At 38.4% G+C, this 20,665-nt stretch overlaps 1 protein-coding gene across 1 annotated transcript in view; it reads right to left on the minus strand.

Annotated features, from left to right (window-relative positions):
* RYR2 (ryanodine receptor 2) overlaps positions 1-20,665 on the minus strand; it is a gene marked incomplete at both ends in the record, with an annotated part of 448,394 nt that overhangs the window by 321,313 nt on the left and 106,416 nt on the right. Inside the window, 1 exon segment of the mRNA XM_082481358.1 lies at positions 8,362-8,481. Coding sequence (XP_082337484.1) covers positions 8,362-8,481 — 120 coding nt within the window.

Here is a 20,665-nt window from a genome sequence, read left to right on the forward strand (position 1 = left end):
TTACGAGTCCCGAGACTTTTACAGTAAACGGGGAAAAAAAAAAAAACAACTACCAAAACTCATCAGCTATGCAATTATGTCAGGGCATTGCTTTGAACAGAACGCTCACAATGCAAATAGATAAAGGCATCACGCAATAATAGCAACTCCCCTTTTTAATAATAACAATACTAAAAAGGGTAGGACTCAGAAGCTAAATCACAGCAAACTGGCAGGTTTTCAGAAGCCCGCAGAAAACTCACCAAACCAATTATAGATTTGTACCCTGCATATCTGATCTTCTTACATCATAGTGCTTGGGTCATAGCTGTATCTCAGACAAGATTTTCCAGCATAATATCTGCTTCTTTTTATATTTTAATCTTTAAATACTAAGAGGCCTAAACAGTTACTGGGATATATAGTTATAAAGGAAAAATGATTCAATGGGATTTTTCAGGTCATCTTCAGGTATTTTATACCAGAATTTGAATTCCTACATCTGTTCCACTGAAAAAAAAAAAAAAAAAAAAAAAAACAACCACAACCAAAAAACACACACACCACACCCAACACAACCACCACCAACCACCAGCATATGTGTTTCTGTAAACATTTAGGGTTCCTTTGCTTGCTTTTAACAGACATTTAGATAATGAAGAAAGTTGCAAACTACGTATCTGACTGGAGAAATTGCAACTCTTGTTTCTTACATTACACAAATTATACAGCTTGGGGTTAAGATTCTTGATTGGATGGCCTATGTTACTAACACTGTGAATCAAAGTATTAACATTAAAAATAAAATTAGCATTTTGAAATTTGTCTTGCATTGGTTAGTTGATAGACATAACGTATGCATACCTATCATATGTACTACTCTTTCTTTCATGCCATCACTTGGAATATTATCAGCACCTAATTAATTCCCTTAACTACAAAATTATTTTCATTCTATCTTTCAGCTTTTGTTGCTACATTTTCCGGTTACATGTCATGCACCTTACCAGCATATTTAGGTATTTTTTCACTTTCCTTTGGACGTTCTTTTTTAAGTGCTTTATTGATGACAGTCTTTAATATATTTTGAGACAAAAATCCCAAGTACACGATACATTTCAAGTCTTATAATAATACCCCGTGGATTCTAAATCTCTAATACTAAGCATGCAACAACAACAACAAAAAAGCAAAATTATTGGTAGATGTATCCAGAGAAATGGCCAATAGTAATATCACAGTTTTAAATAGTAAATAAATGGGTGTGACTGAAAAAGAAACTCTTTCACATTTATGTAGGTACATTTTGTAGATAGGAAGAGCTTTTAATTCTGTTTTAGTAGTACGTAGTGCTTCATTAAGCTAAAACTCAACGTATATCTCTGACAACACTAGATTTGATAATGAACATTTCTGTAAGATCAGTATAATCCATGCCTGTATGTATTTAAATTCCAAATATATGCTGCAACAGGAGATACAATCTGAACAATGAGGAGAATAAGATTTCCTTGATTGGCTATATTCTGATTACACTATTTAGTCTGTGATGCCTTTTAAAGTATCACACATTTTGCTTACTTTTTAAAAACTACCTGCATTACAGGTGACAGTACAAACATGCTAATTTGTATTATTACGTCTACTAATACTGCACATAATTTTCAGCTGATATGAAGCCATATTTCTGTTTCTGCTTTACATTCATGGAGATCTGACCCACTGTCTTTCATAGTCTGAATGTTTCACATTCGTTTTATATTATTCACCTTCCGTCTCAAGAAATAGTTCTGCTGGTTTGTGGGATTAAGTGCAAGGATCACAATCAGGTCTGGTGGATATGGCTACACATCTACATTTAGGGTCAGAACTTATACAAGACTTAAAAGGAATAAAAATTGATTCTGATATACATAAATAATAAATATAACACAATAATAACACATACAAATAATGTAATAATAATAACACATATAAATGATGTGTTACATAAAACTACATACAAATGTAGTGAAACACACTCTGTTCTTATTTACATTGCTTCTACAGAGAAGCATTTTACTGGGAAAGAATGACCCATTGAATAAAAACCTGTCTGATCTACGCCTTTAAAGACTTCCTCTACCTATGTCTAAATTATATATGTAAAGTAGGGCAAGTAATGTGTAAGTGTGCATAAATTTATTACCAACTCTTCATTCAAATTATTAAAATCAATTATCTTAGTGAACATCTGCTAAATGGAGTCTTCTGAACATGAGATTACATAAGATTAAGTGCCATATTTGTCATTAAATATGAACATTCATTTTGACAACACGACACAAAGGCAATTAAAACGGCCCTGGAGGTGCAGCTAGAAAGCCTTGCCGAAGCCCTGACAGTCTTTTCTGACTTTTTTTTAGAAAGATGCGATGGAAACATAAGCATAGAAAGGAACCACAGCACCTATCAAAAATGAAAAAAAAAAAAAAAACAAAACAACAACAAACCAAACCACCTTACCTTATGGCAAATTCACAAAATTATTCACTGTAAACACAAGCAGACAACACTGATTTGATTCATCAGCGTGAACCAAATTTTAAAAAAACTTAGTATTTCATTATGTCAGTAACTGCTCAAAAAGCATCTACTTGCACCCATACATTAATGGACAACATGTGCTTTTTTTATACATTTGGATTTAGACAATCCAAAACTGTGTACGGCACAGGTATTGTTTCTCAGCTGTCAAAGAGTTTCAGGCTCAGATTCTCTGGAGTCAGAAAGACTATTTGCCTTGGCCACTGAGAACATGCTCAAGTGCTTGCTGTAGAAGACAAAAAAAGCGCCTTCAGGTCTTACACTCTGAAAGACAAATGGAGAAAAGTTTTTCTCCGTGAGGCAATCAGGGGACAGGAGTTCAGGCCACTGTCCCTGCCCACTATTCAGGACGACACCCTTCTCTAGACACATCCGTATAGAATTTGACTGCTGGCATGGACATTTCTTGTGTAAATACTGGAGAATCGTACTTCCTTGTAACCTTGTCTGTGCCAGGTGACCATCTTCCTCTACCCTCCCTCCCCTCATCCTCCTCTTCCCTTTCTGCATAGCCACCTCTACAGCTCCTGCCAATTCACCTACTTGTTGAAAACCAAAAAAGGGCAAAGACCAAAAAAGGGCAAAGAAAAACCTCAAGAGAATTGATACCTGGCAGCACAAGAAACAGTGTGCAAGTCTTACCCTAAGGCTTTATTTTCTAACCCCTCACACAACAGCAGCATCTAGGGACCAAAATAGAATGGAACATCACTGGTATATGTAGCTGTGGGTCACGGAGCAGACAGCCCCAGCTGACTTGCCTACACCAGTCCAGCACCAATCTGCAGAACCCTTCCCAGTGTGGCAACCATGCCTTGCTGCAGGGCAAAAATGACTCTTCAAAAGCAAAAATGGAAAAAAAGTTGAAGTCCTTTCTCACTTCACAAATAGAGCTATTTAAGGATATAAAAAGCTTTTGGACTCTTCTCTCATCACTGTAACTTATTATATATAATGTAATTCACAGCTCAGTGGAAAGTTCAAACCATAGGATCACACAATGCACTGCCTTCTTAAAAAAAAAAAAAAAAGAGAAAAAAAAATTGAGAGGTTTTTTTAGATCTTTAGATCACTATGTTATCCTTCACTTTCTCAAGTCCAAATTGCTGATAGCTCCAGAGTTAAAAAAAAAAAAGACACTGTTTTTAACAGTCCTTTTTAATGATGTAAAGCAGTTCTTCTATACCTCAGACCACCATGGAATTAAAGTGACTGAGTTTACCACCTGCCATAAAAACAAGAGGGAAAAAAAACACCTTATGCCATTAGAAAAGCATAACTCACTCTCAGCATTCTGCTGTGCAGTGGTTCACAAGGGATCAAAACCACATTTGAAACTGGCCCAGAGCTGAGTATTTTTCATTCTGCACCATGGACAGGTAGAGTTTTCAGGAGCAGTTAAAACACAGCTCCAGATTGTTTGCTTTCAACACTCCATGCATTATTTAGGTTTGAAGAAAAATTACTTCAATAGCAGACAGCATAATCTTTTAATGAACGGACTTCCTCATTAGCAATCTGTTTATATATAAAAAACAGCAATCAAATTTTCAAATATAAAGAAATAGACCTCGCTAGGCATTAAAATAAGTTAACTATTCATAATTCTTGTTTTAATAAAAGGGATAGTATTCCACACAAGAATAGATTTAAAAGTATGGCAAACTGATAAAACAAAGTTACCTATAGACCATTGTCAAAAAAAGAAGGGGAGGTTGGACTACATGACCTTTAAAGGTCCCTTCCAACCGAAACTACTCAATGATTCTATTTCGAGGAATTTGGTGACATGCTCGGAGAAACAATCAGGAAGCTGCTATACTCCTGAAAGTAGCAGATAAACTGCATTTACAGAGTAAGCGTAGCAACTAATTTTACTTGCCTTCCCAAGTTAAAACAATGAATGAAATAAAATTAGTGTAAAGTGTAAAACAGCTTTTATTCCATTATCAGCCGGGGCTAGAGAATAGTCCCTGGTAGAACTCAAAAGAACACATCCATGATTTCTCCAAAGCTGTCACTATCCCTAATACAGAATCTAGTTCTTCTGTGCATCCTTCACAACTGCAATCCAACCCAATGGCTCAAATACTTTCTTTCAAAACAAGATTACATTTGCTGTACAAAGACCCAGTACCCTCTGACCCAGTCTGGGGTCTGACTGCCTGGGAGGCAGCTTTGCACAGAAGGGCCTGAGGGCAGTGACATGGGCATGACCCCACAGTGTGCCCTAGCAGCAAAGAAGGTTAAGAGCCTCCTGTGCTGTACTAAAACTTGCGTAGCCTGGAGTTACTGGTTTTCCTCTTTAATGAGCACTTGCTAGACTATATAGAATCACAGAATAGTTTGGGCTTGAAGGGACCTTTAAAGGTCATCTAGTCCAACCCCCTTGCAATGAGCAGGAACATCTTCAACTAGATCAGGTTGCTCAGAGCCCCGTCCAACCTGACCTTGAATGTTTCCAGGGATGGGGCATCTACCACCTCTCGGGGTAACCCAGTCCAGTGTTTCACTGCCCTCATTGTAAAAAATTTCTTCCTTATATCTAATCTAAACCTACCATCTTTTAGTTTAAAACCAGTACCTCTTGTCCTATCATAATGGGCCCACCTTTCTTTATAAGCTCCCTTTAAGTATTGAAAGGCTGCTGTAAGGTCTCCCTGGAGCCTTCTCTTCTCCAGACTGAACAACCCCAACTCTCTCAGCCTGTCCTCATAGAAGAGGTGCTCCAGCCCTCAGATCATCTTTGTGGCCCTCCTCTGGACCCGGTCCAACAGGTCCAGGTCCTTCTTATGTTGGGGGCTCCAGAGCTGGACGCAGTACTCCAGGTGGGGTCTCACGAGTGGAGTAGAGGGACAGAATCACCTCCCTTGACCTGCTGGCCATACTGTTTGGATGCAGCCCAGGATGCAGTTGGCCTTCTGAGCTGCAAGCGCACGTTGTCAGCTCACATCCAGCTCTTCATCCACCAGTAGCCCAAGTCCTTCTCAGCAAGGCTGCTCTCAATCCCTTCATTGCCCAGCCTGGATCGATACTGGGGGTTGCCCTGACCCAGGTGCAGGACCTTGCACTTGGCCTTGTTGAACCTCATGAGGTATACATGGGCCCACTTCTTGTGCTTGTCCAGGTCCCTCTGGATGGCATTCCATCCCTCAGGCACATCAACATTACCACTCAAACAAACAAATGCACAAAAACATTCACAAACTTAGAAATATAACTGTACTTTGAAATTTGATTCCATTTAAAATGACATTATGTGATAAGATGCATTTTTGGTCAGAAAAAGTCCTACATCAAATTTAATAGTAAACGATGTCTCTTCATTTGCTACAAAGAAACCAGCCTCATGCCTAAAAACAAGCTGTAACATAGCCCCAAATATGAATTAGTTCCTTATTTAAAATTCAATCACTTTACAATATATAAAGAAAAACAACAGATTTGCAGAGCTAAGAAATAGAGGATGGTTTTGCTCAGTAAAGTGATTTGACAAGCATGGATTGCTTCCAAAGGAAGTGAAGAAAGTGGAACATGGAAACAGTTTTGAAATGTGAACACATGTGGACCAATAATGCTTATTAAAGTGTTTGCTAATTTAGCCCAACTATCATCATCTATCTTTTGTTAGTATGATGCTTTCAAAATCTGCTTTTCTCCTCTGATGCTGAGGGAACCTACACGACCCCCCAAAGAAACTCTTGTGTTATAAACTTGAACAGAAGAAAATAAAATTCATTAAGCAATTTGCATAATGGGTCTGCCACCATTATTGTTGTAATGGGATAAGTATTAATAGTCAGTAGTTGCCAAAGTATTCTATCAATATGTATCTTCAATTTGACGGATATTTATGTAGTGTGAATTATTAAATGATCCTAGGGCAAGAAAGCGCATGTGAATAAGCTGTGCTAAGAAGAAATCAGCTACGTCACCAAAAGCCTCATCTTGAGGGATACTGGAGAAAAGCAGGGGATTGTATCAGGCACTCTCAAGAATGCAAGTCCAGGGTGACAGCTGAGTTCTACTAGTTATGTTTCGCCTATTACTGGTGCTTGGTTTCATACCTCGTCCTTGATACCTGGCAGTAGTTCAGAAGCCACGCTACTGCTTGCATTTAAGTCCATCACAATCCTGTTACAACTGGAAAATAGTCTAAAAAAACATGCAGGGAATTTTTTTAACTGGCTCAAGAACTCTACTGGCACATTTTTCACATTATCATATGCCTTCTGCAATATTCTCTCTGCTCTTCCTTATATAAGGCAATAGTAACATTGTATGGACACAGACATCAGGAAGAAAAACATTTTTACTTACTCTTATTTACAGTCAACTTTGCTTTAAAGATTTGGTAATTTTATGGCTCCGTCAGTATTTATATCTCCAAATTACTTCAAATGAGCTTATCCTAGAAATTGTCAGACCTTAAAAATTAAAACAAGGATGCACTGCATGGGTTCTCTTTTGTTTGCTTTTTTCTCCGAGCTCATGCAAAATACACAGAATAATTATTGCTTCACAAAACATGGAGAAATAGCAGCATCAACAAGTAAGCATAGGAAACGGATACAAAGTTTACACTGTATTCCTTACAGACAACAATGTTCAGGAGTTTTATATAGTGAGAGAGAGACTGTGGACTTAATATCCAAACTTACTGAATGATAATAAATTCATTGAATAGATTTTCTGGCCTCACAGGTAACTAGCACTGCAACCACTTCTATCCCAACACATTTTTATTGTTAAAAAGATTCACTTAAAATTGAGTGGCATGAATGAATTCATCAGGATCACTGCTATTATAATGAATCATTAATATCCTAGTGAAAAATTCATTATTATGAATAATACATTCAAAATGATGAGACAGAAAATGAAGCATTACTCTGCAATGTATCAGAGAGAATCAAAATGATGTTCCGGAAGCTGGCAAGATAAAAAGCATCATTTTTTGTTCTAAATCTTTCTAGATGTCTTTCCAGATGCTTTACCTTTATTTTATTTTCCTCACCAAACATTTATATTTTAGCTGAAGAAAAAACAAATTTGTTAAGCAACATTCTTCCCTTTGTATAAATAAAATGTCCAAGTGTACCCATTACTTCAGTCACAAAACCAGTTCTGCCCTCAGAAGGCACATCTTTGTCTTCAAAACATTTATTTGAGCATATGTGATTGTGAAACAAAACCCCTCCTTTGCAACAAATAGCAAAGTTAGTTTTTCAGACTACTGTATCTACTGCCTATATAGCAGAGTTATAAGAGTTATAGTAGGCTTAAATAACAAACTGATTAGATGAGATAATTTTGATACTGGCACTATTACCCTGCTCAGTTAGGAATTAGAAGTACTTAAAGTAATAATCATCTCGACGTAAATGTCACAGAATAAAAAACTTATCACAAAAAGAATAATCACCCTCTTTCCTGTGGAGTTAAAATCAGAGTAACCAAACATGCCTCTGAACTGCAGTACACAAGAATTGCACTACGGCTTACTACAACTGAGTTCAGATAACCAAAATTACAGGTATATTACTGAGATGGACTTCTGCAGCCAACTAGTTTTAAAGTAAACCCAAGCTAGAAAGCACAGCATTAGATTCCAGCCAAAGGGTCATGACAAAGAAAAAAAAATTAAACTTTGAAGAGTAATTAAATATTCCTTATACTATCGGTAGATTTGATATGTGCACTCTCCTAGACAGATTTGTTCATAGTACATCAGAGTAAGCAACATTATCACTATATCCTTGCTTCATACATGACACTTAAAACACTCAGCAGTACCTTAGAATTTGATGTGGATTCCAAAAAGCAAAGCCTGTTGCCAAATCCTTCTGCGGCAAGACACAATTTCTGTTGCTCCTTGTGAACAGTTGCAGTGCACTGCAGAACCACTTCATCATCCTACCAAAAAGCAAACAAAAAACAGAACAGTGATTATGCTTCTGACTCAACAAGATCTGCAGAAGCATTTACGAAATCATTGTTAAACTCAGAAACAATTATCCCTGCACACAAGCAGAATTGAATGGCAGCATAATTTTTATTCTCAGAGTTGTGAATGTGGGCAAATCAATTAAAACAATTATAATTACATATGTGTTTTTCCGGTTTGCCTACCCTTATAACAAAAGTCAGTATGCATGAAACACAAATGTTACGGGAATAAATCCTTGTAGTAATATAGTCGAAGATCCTGTCAACAAACCTGAAAGAACAGAAGCAGACCCTTATTTAAATGTCACTTCTTTGAAGTAACATAACCAAGAGCTGGAGAATCCCTTTGCAGAAATACGGTTTAAGTTAAAAAGAAAGAAAACTGTTGTAATGAGTTTATTTTCTGTTTAAGTTTTCTGTTTAAGAATAGAAAAAAATAGTAACAACCTGCGAGCTCTGCCCTTTTATTTATGAAGCAAAATTAGAGTTTCCAATAATAATTTTCACATGAATGATTGTGAAAAGGTCATATTTAACACTATAAATGAAATAAAACTACATGATGAAGCATGCAACTGGAAGCAGAATAGGATGAGACTACAAAAATGCACACATTAAGGCAGGCACGTTTGCCAAAAAAAAGTTGTTCTTACAGGCAGCTTTTCACATAGGAACACTCAGAAAAGTTCATCAAATTAAATAATTGCTTGAATTTAAATAGAACTGAGTAATTTGAAGTCACTTGTAAACACCCATCCTGAATTAAGCTGGCCTTTTATTTGGTTTAATTTACTTCTCTCTAGTAATTAAACTAAACTAAATTAAGGTGTACTTAATTCTGAAAAGAACAGGAGATTAAATAGTGTTTAATCAGACACTTTAAAAATTAATCCATGTCATCCTTTTTCAATTGCCCCCATGTAGCAAACCCTAGCCCTAAGTGTAGGTAAACCAATTTTCCTTGTATCCCAGCAACAGTGCCCAAGCTGCATATCGCTGATGATCCAGTCAACTGTAGAAGCAAAAAGCAGTAACTGCTTCCAGTCAGACATTAAATCCAGAAAATGTAATATGTGTATATGTTATATGTGCAGTTGACAACGTAATATTGTAATTAACAAAGAGAAATCCCTAAGGCCAAAATCAAGGATCTAGAAGACCACGTATACAGAGCTAAGAGCTTTGCTGTGTACTCTTTGTAAAATTAGCACCTATTAAAACCCAGGGCATTTGGGGTGGGGGGATGGGGGAAGGTTGTTTGGGTTTGGTTTTTAAAGCACAAAATTAGTATTTCTGAATCAAGTGTAATTAAGATTAGAATAAAAGTTTATTTTCAGGTTAAAAATAGTGATGTTAGATTGCAGCTATATAAACACATTCTCCTTCCTCTTCCTGGCCTTTCTTCCTAAATTACCACCCTGGCAGAATGGAAACTCCATTAACCCTGGCACCATCATACACTGTGCTAGAGTTGTCTCCAAAAAAGGATCACTAGAGAAGACATTAACATCGTACCTCCACAGCCAGAGGCAGACAACATAGTAAGGCTACATTCTACTGAAATGAACCACCAATGTAATTTTTTACTGCCCCATTTTCTACCATTGTATGCTGTGCTTTTAGAGAAAGTCCGAAAAGTGTTCTACATAGCCCATCTACAAAAATGATTATATGATGACAGCAGCAAAAATATAAGTTGGTTTGGGGCAAATCCCTGACATACTTAATTTTAGTTAATGATCTAATGCATCGTATCCTTCCCTGCAAACCAATTATGCACAATCACCAAGCATATGTGTATCATATAGATTCTGATTGTTGGAGGATTAAGAATGGGAATACAACAACTGCTAAATTTCCTGACGTACAAACTGTCTCAATTCCTTTTGCAATCATTATCTCTTCTTTTGCTGTATAGCGTAGAGAGTATATGACTTATTTTGTTAAATACATAGCTCACAAAGAGACTGATTTCTTAAAAAAATGCTTACTAATTAATGAAAATCAATCACCCTCCCATGCCCTTTTCAGAAGTTAATTCCTGGGTTAGCAGGACATGCTCATTAAAGCAACAAAGCAAATCACAATTCTGTTTTGCTACATTTTCTTTGTTTTGTGCATAGATGGTTACAAAAAATGTTCTCTTATTTCAGGCCACAGAGTCAGTATTGTGGAACTTCTTGCTCTAGTCAAGGTGGAGTTGATAAAATTGGCACTGAAGGTTAAGAAAGATGCAGTGCCATTGTCAGATCAAGTGAAAGGTGATTACAGGTAATGATGTGTCATATATACCCAGCTCTAAGTTACTTTGCATTTCTGTGCAAATCATTAGAGAAGAATTTAATATAAACTCTACCATCCAGTGTTCAGCCGCCCAACGTTTACTAACTACGTGTTCAGAAGATTCCTGTAGATACACAATTTAACTGTGTCACAGAATTATATTAAGATACATAATTCCATTCCATTTCTTTAGAGAAGACTGGTAAGTGGGTAAGCATCTCAGCACTGACTTTCTAAACCTGTTTTCAAATCAGCAAATGCTATCCAGTTCCAGCATCAGGAGAGCTAAAAATGCATAACTTCCTTATCTGAAGTCACACCGCCAAGAGCCCTTCAATGAAGGTCACTTTGCTCTTGTACGAAGAAAGCTACAACGTGCATCATTAAATGTCTATTAAAGAAAAATACTTTTCTGATATTCTTAAATCTTGAATTACAAGATGTCTCAAACTGGCTCATTTCCTCCTATTACCTTCTGAGCATTTTCACATCCATACACTATGCAGATGGGATTTTAGATCATAATTTTTTCTGTCAGTCACTGTCAGATAAGAACTGATGAAAGTAATTTATATTTCAAAGGGCTATAACTGTAGCCTTCAAAAGTTAAGCAAATACATCATTATGTATCCAGACACACTCCTATCCACCTCTTTTCTAATTCTCCTCATACAAAACTGAAAATTCAGGGGTAGAGGCAACACAAAGGTGTTGACAGGAGTATTCCTGTCTTTCAAACATCTCTGTCAAATGTTGAGTTGCTTAATATCTGAGTCAACTAATTAGAGACACAAATTAAAGAGATTCCAAGAAGCCAACTTCAAGCACAGATGTTTAATGCTAAAATGTAATCACTTGTAGGAACTTCAATCCACTTGTAATCTAAACTCTTGGACAAACTGTGTTTTAAGACACGAAGAAATACTTGTCTATGCATTGACAATATTAAGCGCATAGCCAAAAGAAAACCAAGTCTTCCACAACACAATTATAGGTCTTTGTAATTGATTAAGGTAACACATACAACAATAAACAATAGCGCGTGTCTGTCATATTCAGTGAAATGAGTTTAACATATACTTGATCTAATTAAAATCTCATAAAAAGCAGTATCTGTATTCTGCTGTAACGAAAGTATTTGATTTAAAGTTCATATTCAAAACAACCTCAACAAACATAGATGATACAGAATATAGTATAGTCTTGAAAAAACTCCAACACAGTTTGGAAGGAAGGGCAACAGCACAGACATTTCGACTGCCAGATATTTCTGTTACTCTTGTTTTGCTGAATAATCACTTTGATACACATCTGCCAGTTTCCTCTAAAAACTGGAAAATTCTAGTATTTCTATCCCAAACCGCTATCACCATATCAGCCTTCATTAGTAAGCTCAAAGATGCTGCTTTATCTTCTATTTTTCCAGGTTTTGGATATAGAAAAAAAAGGTACCAAGAGAGTAAGGCAAAGTAGGTGCCAATAACCATGCAAATTCTGTGCACACAGTGGTGCTGCATCTTATTATCAAATGCACAAGGCAAGCAGTCACCATAACAGCAATGGAGCACAGTCCCAGATATATCTGCATTAACTGCAAGTAAGAGTGAATCCAACTTGAGAAGGTCTCCATTTACTTTAGACACTTTAATGGATGATTCTTCCATCCATTCTCATTCATCCTTCAGTTCGCAGTCTGATCTTCTTCCTAACTGTACTTCCAAATTCCTGAAGAGTGTTACCTCCATTCTACAAATGGGGAGCTAAGGAACAAAGATGACATGGTCTGTCTACGCTAACAGAGCATGCCTACGGGATAGCAGAAACGGTACTCATATTGCTAAATTGATAACCTAAGTCAGAAAGCTATTCTCCTTCCCAAGTTTGCAAATGAACTTGCTGAAGGCAACGTGCAGCTAAGGCTAATGTAACCAGCCCTATACAGTGCTTTAAGATTACGACCAAGTACCATTCATTAATCCCAATAAATCCTTATGCGTCAGCCAGTACGCAGTTTTAAAGATAGTGTATCTTCCAGCAAAAAGACATTCTGCTTTGTGTTATGTGAGATACCTGCACTAACTCAAACAGCATGAGTGTTTGATAAGCACACTACTGCATTTATCATTCCGATTCTTGAAGAAGCATTCTGAAAAGAACAGGTAGATGTTGTCTATGCCACAATGCCCTACTTATTTTTTAAACATCCAATTTTGAAAAGCAAGGACAGCTATTGAACAAAGAGCAGCACACAGCAGATTCTTAATTATATCTATTCATTATGGGCTACTTAATTATTTTCATGAAATTGTTTAGTTTCTGTGACTATAACAAATAACTAAATTATTTAACAGAAGACCCAGTAACTGAAAAAGAAAAAAAAAAAAAAAAAAAACCACAACCAAAAACCAAACCACCTTTAACAGCACTGTAACAGTTTCTACAGTTAAAAATTACTCCTAAAAACAAAATGCTGGCAGCAATAGCCATAAAATGGCAAACTCCATGCTCAGAACTGCGTTCCAGAAGACCAGATTAATAAGGGAAGAGCATGGGTTTGCTGTCAAGGTACAATATTAAAACAGCAAGTTCTCAAAGCTCCGTAATAGCATTTACTTTCATCTACAGTGATTATTTCACTTTTCTGTGAAATCCACTCAAATCTCCTAAGATTACATGAAATATATGCTACCCAGTCAAGAAAAAGGTTAGTTTCTCATGCGAAGATGTGGGCATGTTATGAATGTTTTGATCAGGTATATTTTTCCCAGACCAGCAATTTCAAGTTATGACTGAACAAAACCTATATACACACAGAGACATATATTTTCTTACATTATTTTGTTCTGTTAAACCCTGAAAACTGACACCTCCTGTGTGATGTCAGTTTTGACTAATGCTTAACCTTCTCAATATGGCAATTCTGTTAAAGGACTAAAACTGGCTGACTGAATTGCCACAGGTAGGCAACATCTACAGCGCTACAACTGTTAGCACCTCCTCAATGTGGACATAGCTGTGATTTTGAGAGTGGAATATCTGCATTGTGGCGTTTTTCTGGAAATCTGCTAGTTGGTGGTTTGTTGGTTTTTGTATGGTTTAGGGTTTTTTTAGTATTCTTCATGGGTTGGTTTGTTTGGGGTTTGTTTTGTTTTGTGTTTTGTTTTTTGTTTTTTTGTTTTTTTGTTTGTTTTTTTAAAACCTGCACATTGTAGTACCTTAAACTTTTAATAATTATACATATTTTTAAAACTTCTGAACTTATATCTGGTACTGGTTTAGTAAGGATTCAAAGGAAAGAACAGGTCAAATAATTTTTTTATTTGAGTTCTTTGAGAATGCAAAATATAATTTCCTACTGTATGTCTTCCCCTGTGTTACACTCTATGCCATTACTACCTTCAAGTCTTTTACTTTAACCATGGAAGAAAAGCACAATTTTGGAGCTTCCAGTATTGCTAAAAATCTCTGCAGGAAAAGTTGATGACAAATAAAGTAGCAATACACTACAAGAAATACATTTCTTTAGAAACACTATGGGCTTCAGCCCAAAGTGCTTCAACTCATTATGACATGACCTTGAAATCTGCATTTTGCTACCATTTCAGGACAAAAACAGGCAAAATTTTTGGGTATCTGCCTTGATTTTATATTTTATATATTATGCCTTTGCAGAGAATGTAGCAAATAAAACACAAACTATTACTAATTTAAATAACTTGCTGTGCTCTTCCTAATCTGACCCATTATACATAATTACCTCCCTTAAAGATGTAATGCTGACTCTGTGTTTCTACTGCTCTATGACAGTATACCAATTCTGAAATTGCATACAGAATAGAGAATGTCACATTTGCAAAATAAAGCATTCAAAGGTTAAAACTGATAAATTATGCTTGTACATTCAAACTCACTTCTGCTGCTGTTTTATATTGCAAATACTGCAGTTAGTGGAGTGTTTCCATCAACCTCCATATGCTATAAATCAGGATCTCAGCACAGACTTTAATAGCTCAATCTTTAATAGCTTCCTCAAATTCCACATATGCACAGTTCTGCCTCACTGCATCCCATTTACTGTTCAGCTGCACAACTGAACTGTGCAATGAGTATAGGTGCCACACATGCTTTAAAAGTAGATTTACAAATAGAAATTTAGCCTGTACAAACTGCTTTCTGCCTGAGGGAACTGTAGAATAATTCTTGACTTACAAACTTTACTTCAACTTCCCTTTGCCTTGTTGGGATAAGCACTAGACTGAAGTGCAGAATAGAAGTTTGTAAGTCCTACAGGCCATCAAGTACAATTACTGGCAACCACATGCTAATAGTTGCCCCAGAGCCTCTTTCTTTCTGTGCTTTGGAAGAAGATAAAAAGCAACAATGCTGTAGTGATCATGAAAAGACAGAATTCTGGATCATGGGTACTACACACAAAACAACAAGAAGCAAAATCACAACCTTAGACTTCAGGAGGGCTAACTTTGATCTCTTCAAGAAACTGCTTGGGGAGATCCCGTGGACTGGGGCTCTGCAAGGCAAAGGGGCTCAAGAAAGCTGGTTGGTATTCAAAGACCACTTCCTCCAAGGTCAGGATTGGTGCATCCCGAAGAGCAAGAAATCGGCCAAGGGACGCAGGAGGCCTGCCTGGTTGAGCAGGGAGCTTCTGAACAAGCTCAAGTGGAAGAAGGAAGTTTACATTCAGTGGAAGAATGGCCTAACCCCTTGGAAAGATTACAAGAATGCTGCCAGAGTGTGCAGGGATGAAACAAGGAAAGCCAAGGCCACCTTGGAACTAAACCTGGCAAGGGATGTCAAGCTCAACAGGAAGGGCTTCTTCAAGTATATTGGAGGCAAAAGGAAGACCAGATAAGCTGTGGGCCCACTGTTGAATGAGACAGGAGCCATGGTGACGGAGGTATGCGGAGAAGGTGGAGTGACCAATTAGGTCAATAAGATATTCACAAGTCCATGGGCCCTGATGGGATGCACCCGAGAGTGCTGAGGAAGCTGGCAGAGGCCATTGCTGTGCCACTCTCCACCATCTTTGAAAGGTCATGGAGAACAGGCAAAGTGCCTGAGGACTAGAGGAAAGCCAATGTCACTCTGGTCTTCAAAAAGGGCAAGGAGGACCCAGGGAACTACAGGCTGGTCAGCCTCACCTCCATCCCTGGAAAGATGATGGAACAGCTTGTGCTGGGCGTCATCTCAAGGCATGTGGAGGAAAAGGCGGCTATCACAAGTACTCAGCATGAATTCACCAAGGGGAAATCATGCCTGACTAATCTGATAGCCTTCTATGATGGTGTGACTGGATGGATAGAGGAGGGAAGAGCAGTAGACATGGTCTACCTTGACTTCCGCAAGGCGTTCGACACGGTCTCCCACAGCATCCTCATGAGGAAGATTAGGAAGAGTGGGTTAGATGAATGGACAGTAAGGTGGATAGAAAACTGGTTGCAAGACAGAGCTCAGAGGGTTGTGGTTAGGGGCACACAGTCTAGTTGGAGGTCAGTGACCAGTGGTGTTCCCCAGGGGTCAGTACTGGGTCCAGTCCTGTTCAATATATTCATCAACGATTTGGATGAGGGGATAGAGTGCACCCTCAGCAAGTTTGCTGATGATACAAAGCTGGGAGGGGTGGTTGACACACCAGAAGGCTGTGCCACCATACAGAGAGACCTGGACAGGCTGGAGAGTTGTGCGGAGAGGAATCTTATGATATTCAATAAGGGCAAGTGTAGGGTGCTGCACCTGGGGAGGAATAACCTCATGCAGCAGCACAGGTTGGGGGCTGACCTGCTGGAGAGCAGCTCTGTAGAAAGAGACCTGGGAGTCCTGGTGGACAACAGGATGACCATGAGCCAGCAATGTGCCCTTGTGGCCAAGAAGGCCAATGGCATCCTGGGGTGCATCAAAAAGAGTGTGGCCAGCAGGTCGAGGGAGGTCATCCTCCCCCTCTACCTTGGTGAGGCCGCACCTGGAGTACTGCATCCAGTTCTGGGCTCCCCAGCTCAAGAAGGATAGGGAACTGCTGGAGAGGGTGCAGCATAGGGCTACCGAGATGATTAGGGGACTGGAACACCTCTCTTATGAAGAAAGACTGAGGGAATTGGGTCTCTTTAGTCTGGAAAAAAAAACAGTTGAGGGGGGACCTGATCAATGCTTATAAGTACTTAAAGGGTGGGTGCCAGGAGGATGGGGCCAGGCTCTTTTCGGTGGTGCCCAGTGACAGGACAAGAGGTAACGGGCACAAACTTGAGTATAGGAAGTTCCACCTAAATATGAGGAGGAATTTCTTTACCTTGAGGGTGGTAGAGCACTGGCACAGGCTGCCCAGGGAGGTGGTGGAGTCTCCATCTCTGGAGACATTCAAGACCTGCCTGGATGCATTCCTGTGCAACCTGCTCTAAGGTGGCCCGGCAGGGGGGTTGGACTAGATGATCTCCAGAGGTCCCTTCCAACCCTGTGATTCTATGGACAATGCAGAAGTCAAGTGAGAAATTAAGATGGTGTTTTTCCTTCTACAAATCTCTGCTGACAACAAACAGAAGCCTTGACACATAGGATTTACTAAACACCATGTACATAACATGCAAGAACTATGATCAACAGTGATTAAATATCTTTTCAACAATCCTATGGGAGATACCAACAAAACAAATGCTCGGAGCATAGTATTATCTACTTTAACTGCTAATTCTATTCTTGACTCCTCAACCAGTGTCTTCAACAAACTACCAAACTGTATTTTGAAATACCGATCTATTATGGAGATAACTCTAGAACTTCTGATATCTGAATGCAAAGGAAGCCTCTGACAGAGTTAAGAAAAATTCTGATTACTGTATCTGAGCTTGAACTACAACTACACTATCTTCTTGGTAGTAAATGACCGTCATAATAATTAATAGTAAAGTAATAACAGTAATGTCCTTGGCCAGCAGGAATTAGTGCTCAGACTCTCTTATGGGAGAACAACCTATAAGAAATTGAAAATAACCTTAGACCAGCGCACACCCCTTATGTAGGGATGCAGGATAAAAAGCAATGAAAGGACAATGGTGCCGTAGAGAAGGACCTGCTGGTTATGGTAAATCAAACGCTGATCTTGAGCCAACACCACCAGGCAGCCGTATAGAAGCCAAAAAGGTAGGCTAACAGGGAAAGAAGTGCATCTGACTACAAGAGTAGTGATCCTTTGACTTTACAGTCAACACTGGTAAGGCTTCAGCTGAAGTGAAACAGCCATTTTGACCCTTTGTTTCAAATAGAAAAAGAAGAGAGCGCAACAATACTGATGATACCTAGAAAAAAAAAAACAGGGAAGATCTAGAAAAAATTGTTGGGATGCAGTCTGCTTAGACTGGGGAAACATGGCAACAGCATGAAGTATGTAATATTGCTGTCAGTAAAACATGGAACAGAGGACAAGTAATACTGTTCCTCATTACATTAAGAAAGTTACTGTTAGACAGTTGGGGAAAAGTTTTCTGAGGATTGCAAAGCATTTTCACAAACCAGTTTAGAAGCTTTATCATTACGAGCCCATAAAAACTGCTCAAGAAAACCTCTATCAGGAGGATTTATGCATAGCTGAACTTGCCTTAGGATGAGAAGGAAGAGAGATTACTTTTCTGGTCACACAATTCTAACTAGTCTGGACACATTTTACTGTACACGTTTTAGTTTTATCCTGTAGGAGGAGTAATTTCATAAGAATTCAACATTATTCCAATGGAATTATCCTTTGAGACATAAAACCCCATGCAGAACAGATGGAATTCCAGAGGACCAGACTAGCTGATAGTTCTTGATACAGCACTATGAAGCACTTTGCTAGTACAATAATCACATTATCTCTTCCTCCTTCCCCAAAAAGCTCTTAATCATCAAAATAATTTTGCAAGATTACAGCAAAGTCATGGTGATCTGCAGTACTAAAGACACATGGCAGTAAATAAATAAATAACCTATTTTGCATCATGCAGATTCATATTCAGCACTTGTCAGAAAAAAAATCTTTGCTAAAGAACAATGACCCAAAGAGCCTGTCAGAAAGCAATCACTACATACAAGGCAAAAAGCTTGTTACGCACCACTTGAAGAGAGTTATGCTATATGGTGAAGCAGGATTTATTTAGGACTTGCGCATCAACACTGAGCAGAGCGTCTCGGGCACAGTGCACATCCCAGTCTACAGGTTCCACAGCCATCAGAGGGAAATGAAGCACACAATCAGAAGGGAACAAACAAATCCGAGTGGCTCGAGCACACCCAGGTAACAACAGCACCTTCTGTGCTTTACAAATTGCTTCACAGAGAAACAAAAGTGCTACTGAGTTTGATCTGACTGGGCACTGCAGTGATATTCCAGGTGTCTGTGCCCTTCAATTGCACATGATACCTCCGTCCTCAAATGTACTACCTCAATAGTGATATCAAACATGCACACAACACTGAAAACAGATGTAGTATCTACACGTCATCTCAACGCTTCCTCTTCTGGCTCTTTATTCCACTGAGTCAGCATGAAGCAATGTCAAATTTGGTTTCAGCACTCAATGGCCTTGTGTACGCATGTGTTAGCATGCTCTTGATTGAGTCCTACTAAAAATATGCCTGCAAATGAACATATTTCCAATTGAGATGACTCATTTTATTATTTCTCACCAATTAGCTTCTGTCGTCCTACAATCCTAAAAAATGCCAAGTTCAGCTATCAGTGCCTAATAATAAATCTATCTGTCTGTGACCATAGTTAGTAATGGCTAACTCTGCATCTGATACAGTTGACAGAGGACTGGTGAAAAACATCTGCAATAAGGTACGAAAACAAAAATCAAACAGAAAACAGCTAGTGGGCTGATTTCAGCTTCTTAACAGCCCCAGTATGTCAACTTTACCTCTGATGCAATTCCACTTATTTTAGGAATTTGTTAAGAATTCTATTGCATTACACCCTCACTCACTAGTTCCAGGCTATGTCTCTATCAAAGGTGTGATTACAGCATGGGATATATCTATGCTATATTTGAGCTCGCTGGTGTGAATAACAGTACCAGTAAAGACAGAGGTGACAGCATGCTAGAAAAGGTGTCCACAAGATCTTGCAGGCAAACACAAGATTATAGATATAATCTGAGTCAGGCAGTTAATAAGCCACCTCTAAACAAATGCCAAGTATCTTATAACCCCACAGTGCTCAGTCCGAGCTAATAAATCAATCCTAGATCACTTTCTCTCCCTTAATCCTTTTTCAGAAGTATGTCTTGAATCATTCCACTCTGCCAGACTGGTATTTCGCAGCTGCATAATAGATCGTACAACCTTTCCTCTCGAATTCCCACAGACTCACCTGCCACTGTAGGGTTAGGTTTTTTAGTTTTGGAGCAAAGTTAAAGATTCATTCTAGTCTTCATCTGTTTCAGCCATGTAATGCTCTGTCAATTATATTTCTCCCTGCTTTCATTCTGCTCTAACTTATGAGATTCACCCTCTTACTTAACACGTTTCCCATGTGACGCTTTCTTGTCACCATGAGAAGTCTACCACGTTTCTGAATTCTTCCTTCTTAGACTAATGCCATTTTGAAAAATCTCTCAGACTGCTGTTCACAACTTTTCTTCTGAGCATCTTTGATTTATGATTTATTCTCTCCTGCAGACCATTAATGAAATTATTAAGATGAGAAGTGGTATCTTCCCATGAACAACTTCAAAAGGGCTATTACCAACATTCAATTTCTAGCCAGCTTAAAATGCCACAAAAGAGCCATCATATAGCTGGAGCTGTATCATATTATGAAACCCCAAGTAACCATAACATTGAAAACCCAGTTCCTAGACACCTTCACCACAGAAGCAAGCAT

This window comes from Vanellus vanellus, assembly GCF_965231255.1.
Source record: "Vanellus vanellus genome assembly, chromosome: 3".
Taxonomy (NCBI): Eukaryota; Metazoa; Chordata; class Aves; order Charadriiformes; family Charadriidae; genus Vanellus; species Vanellus vanellus.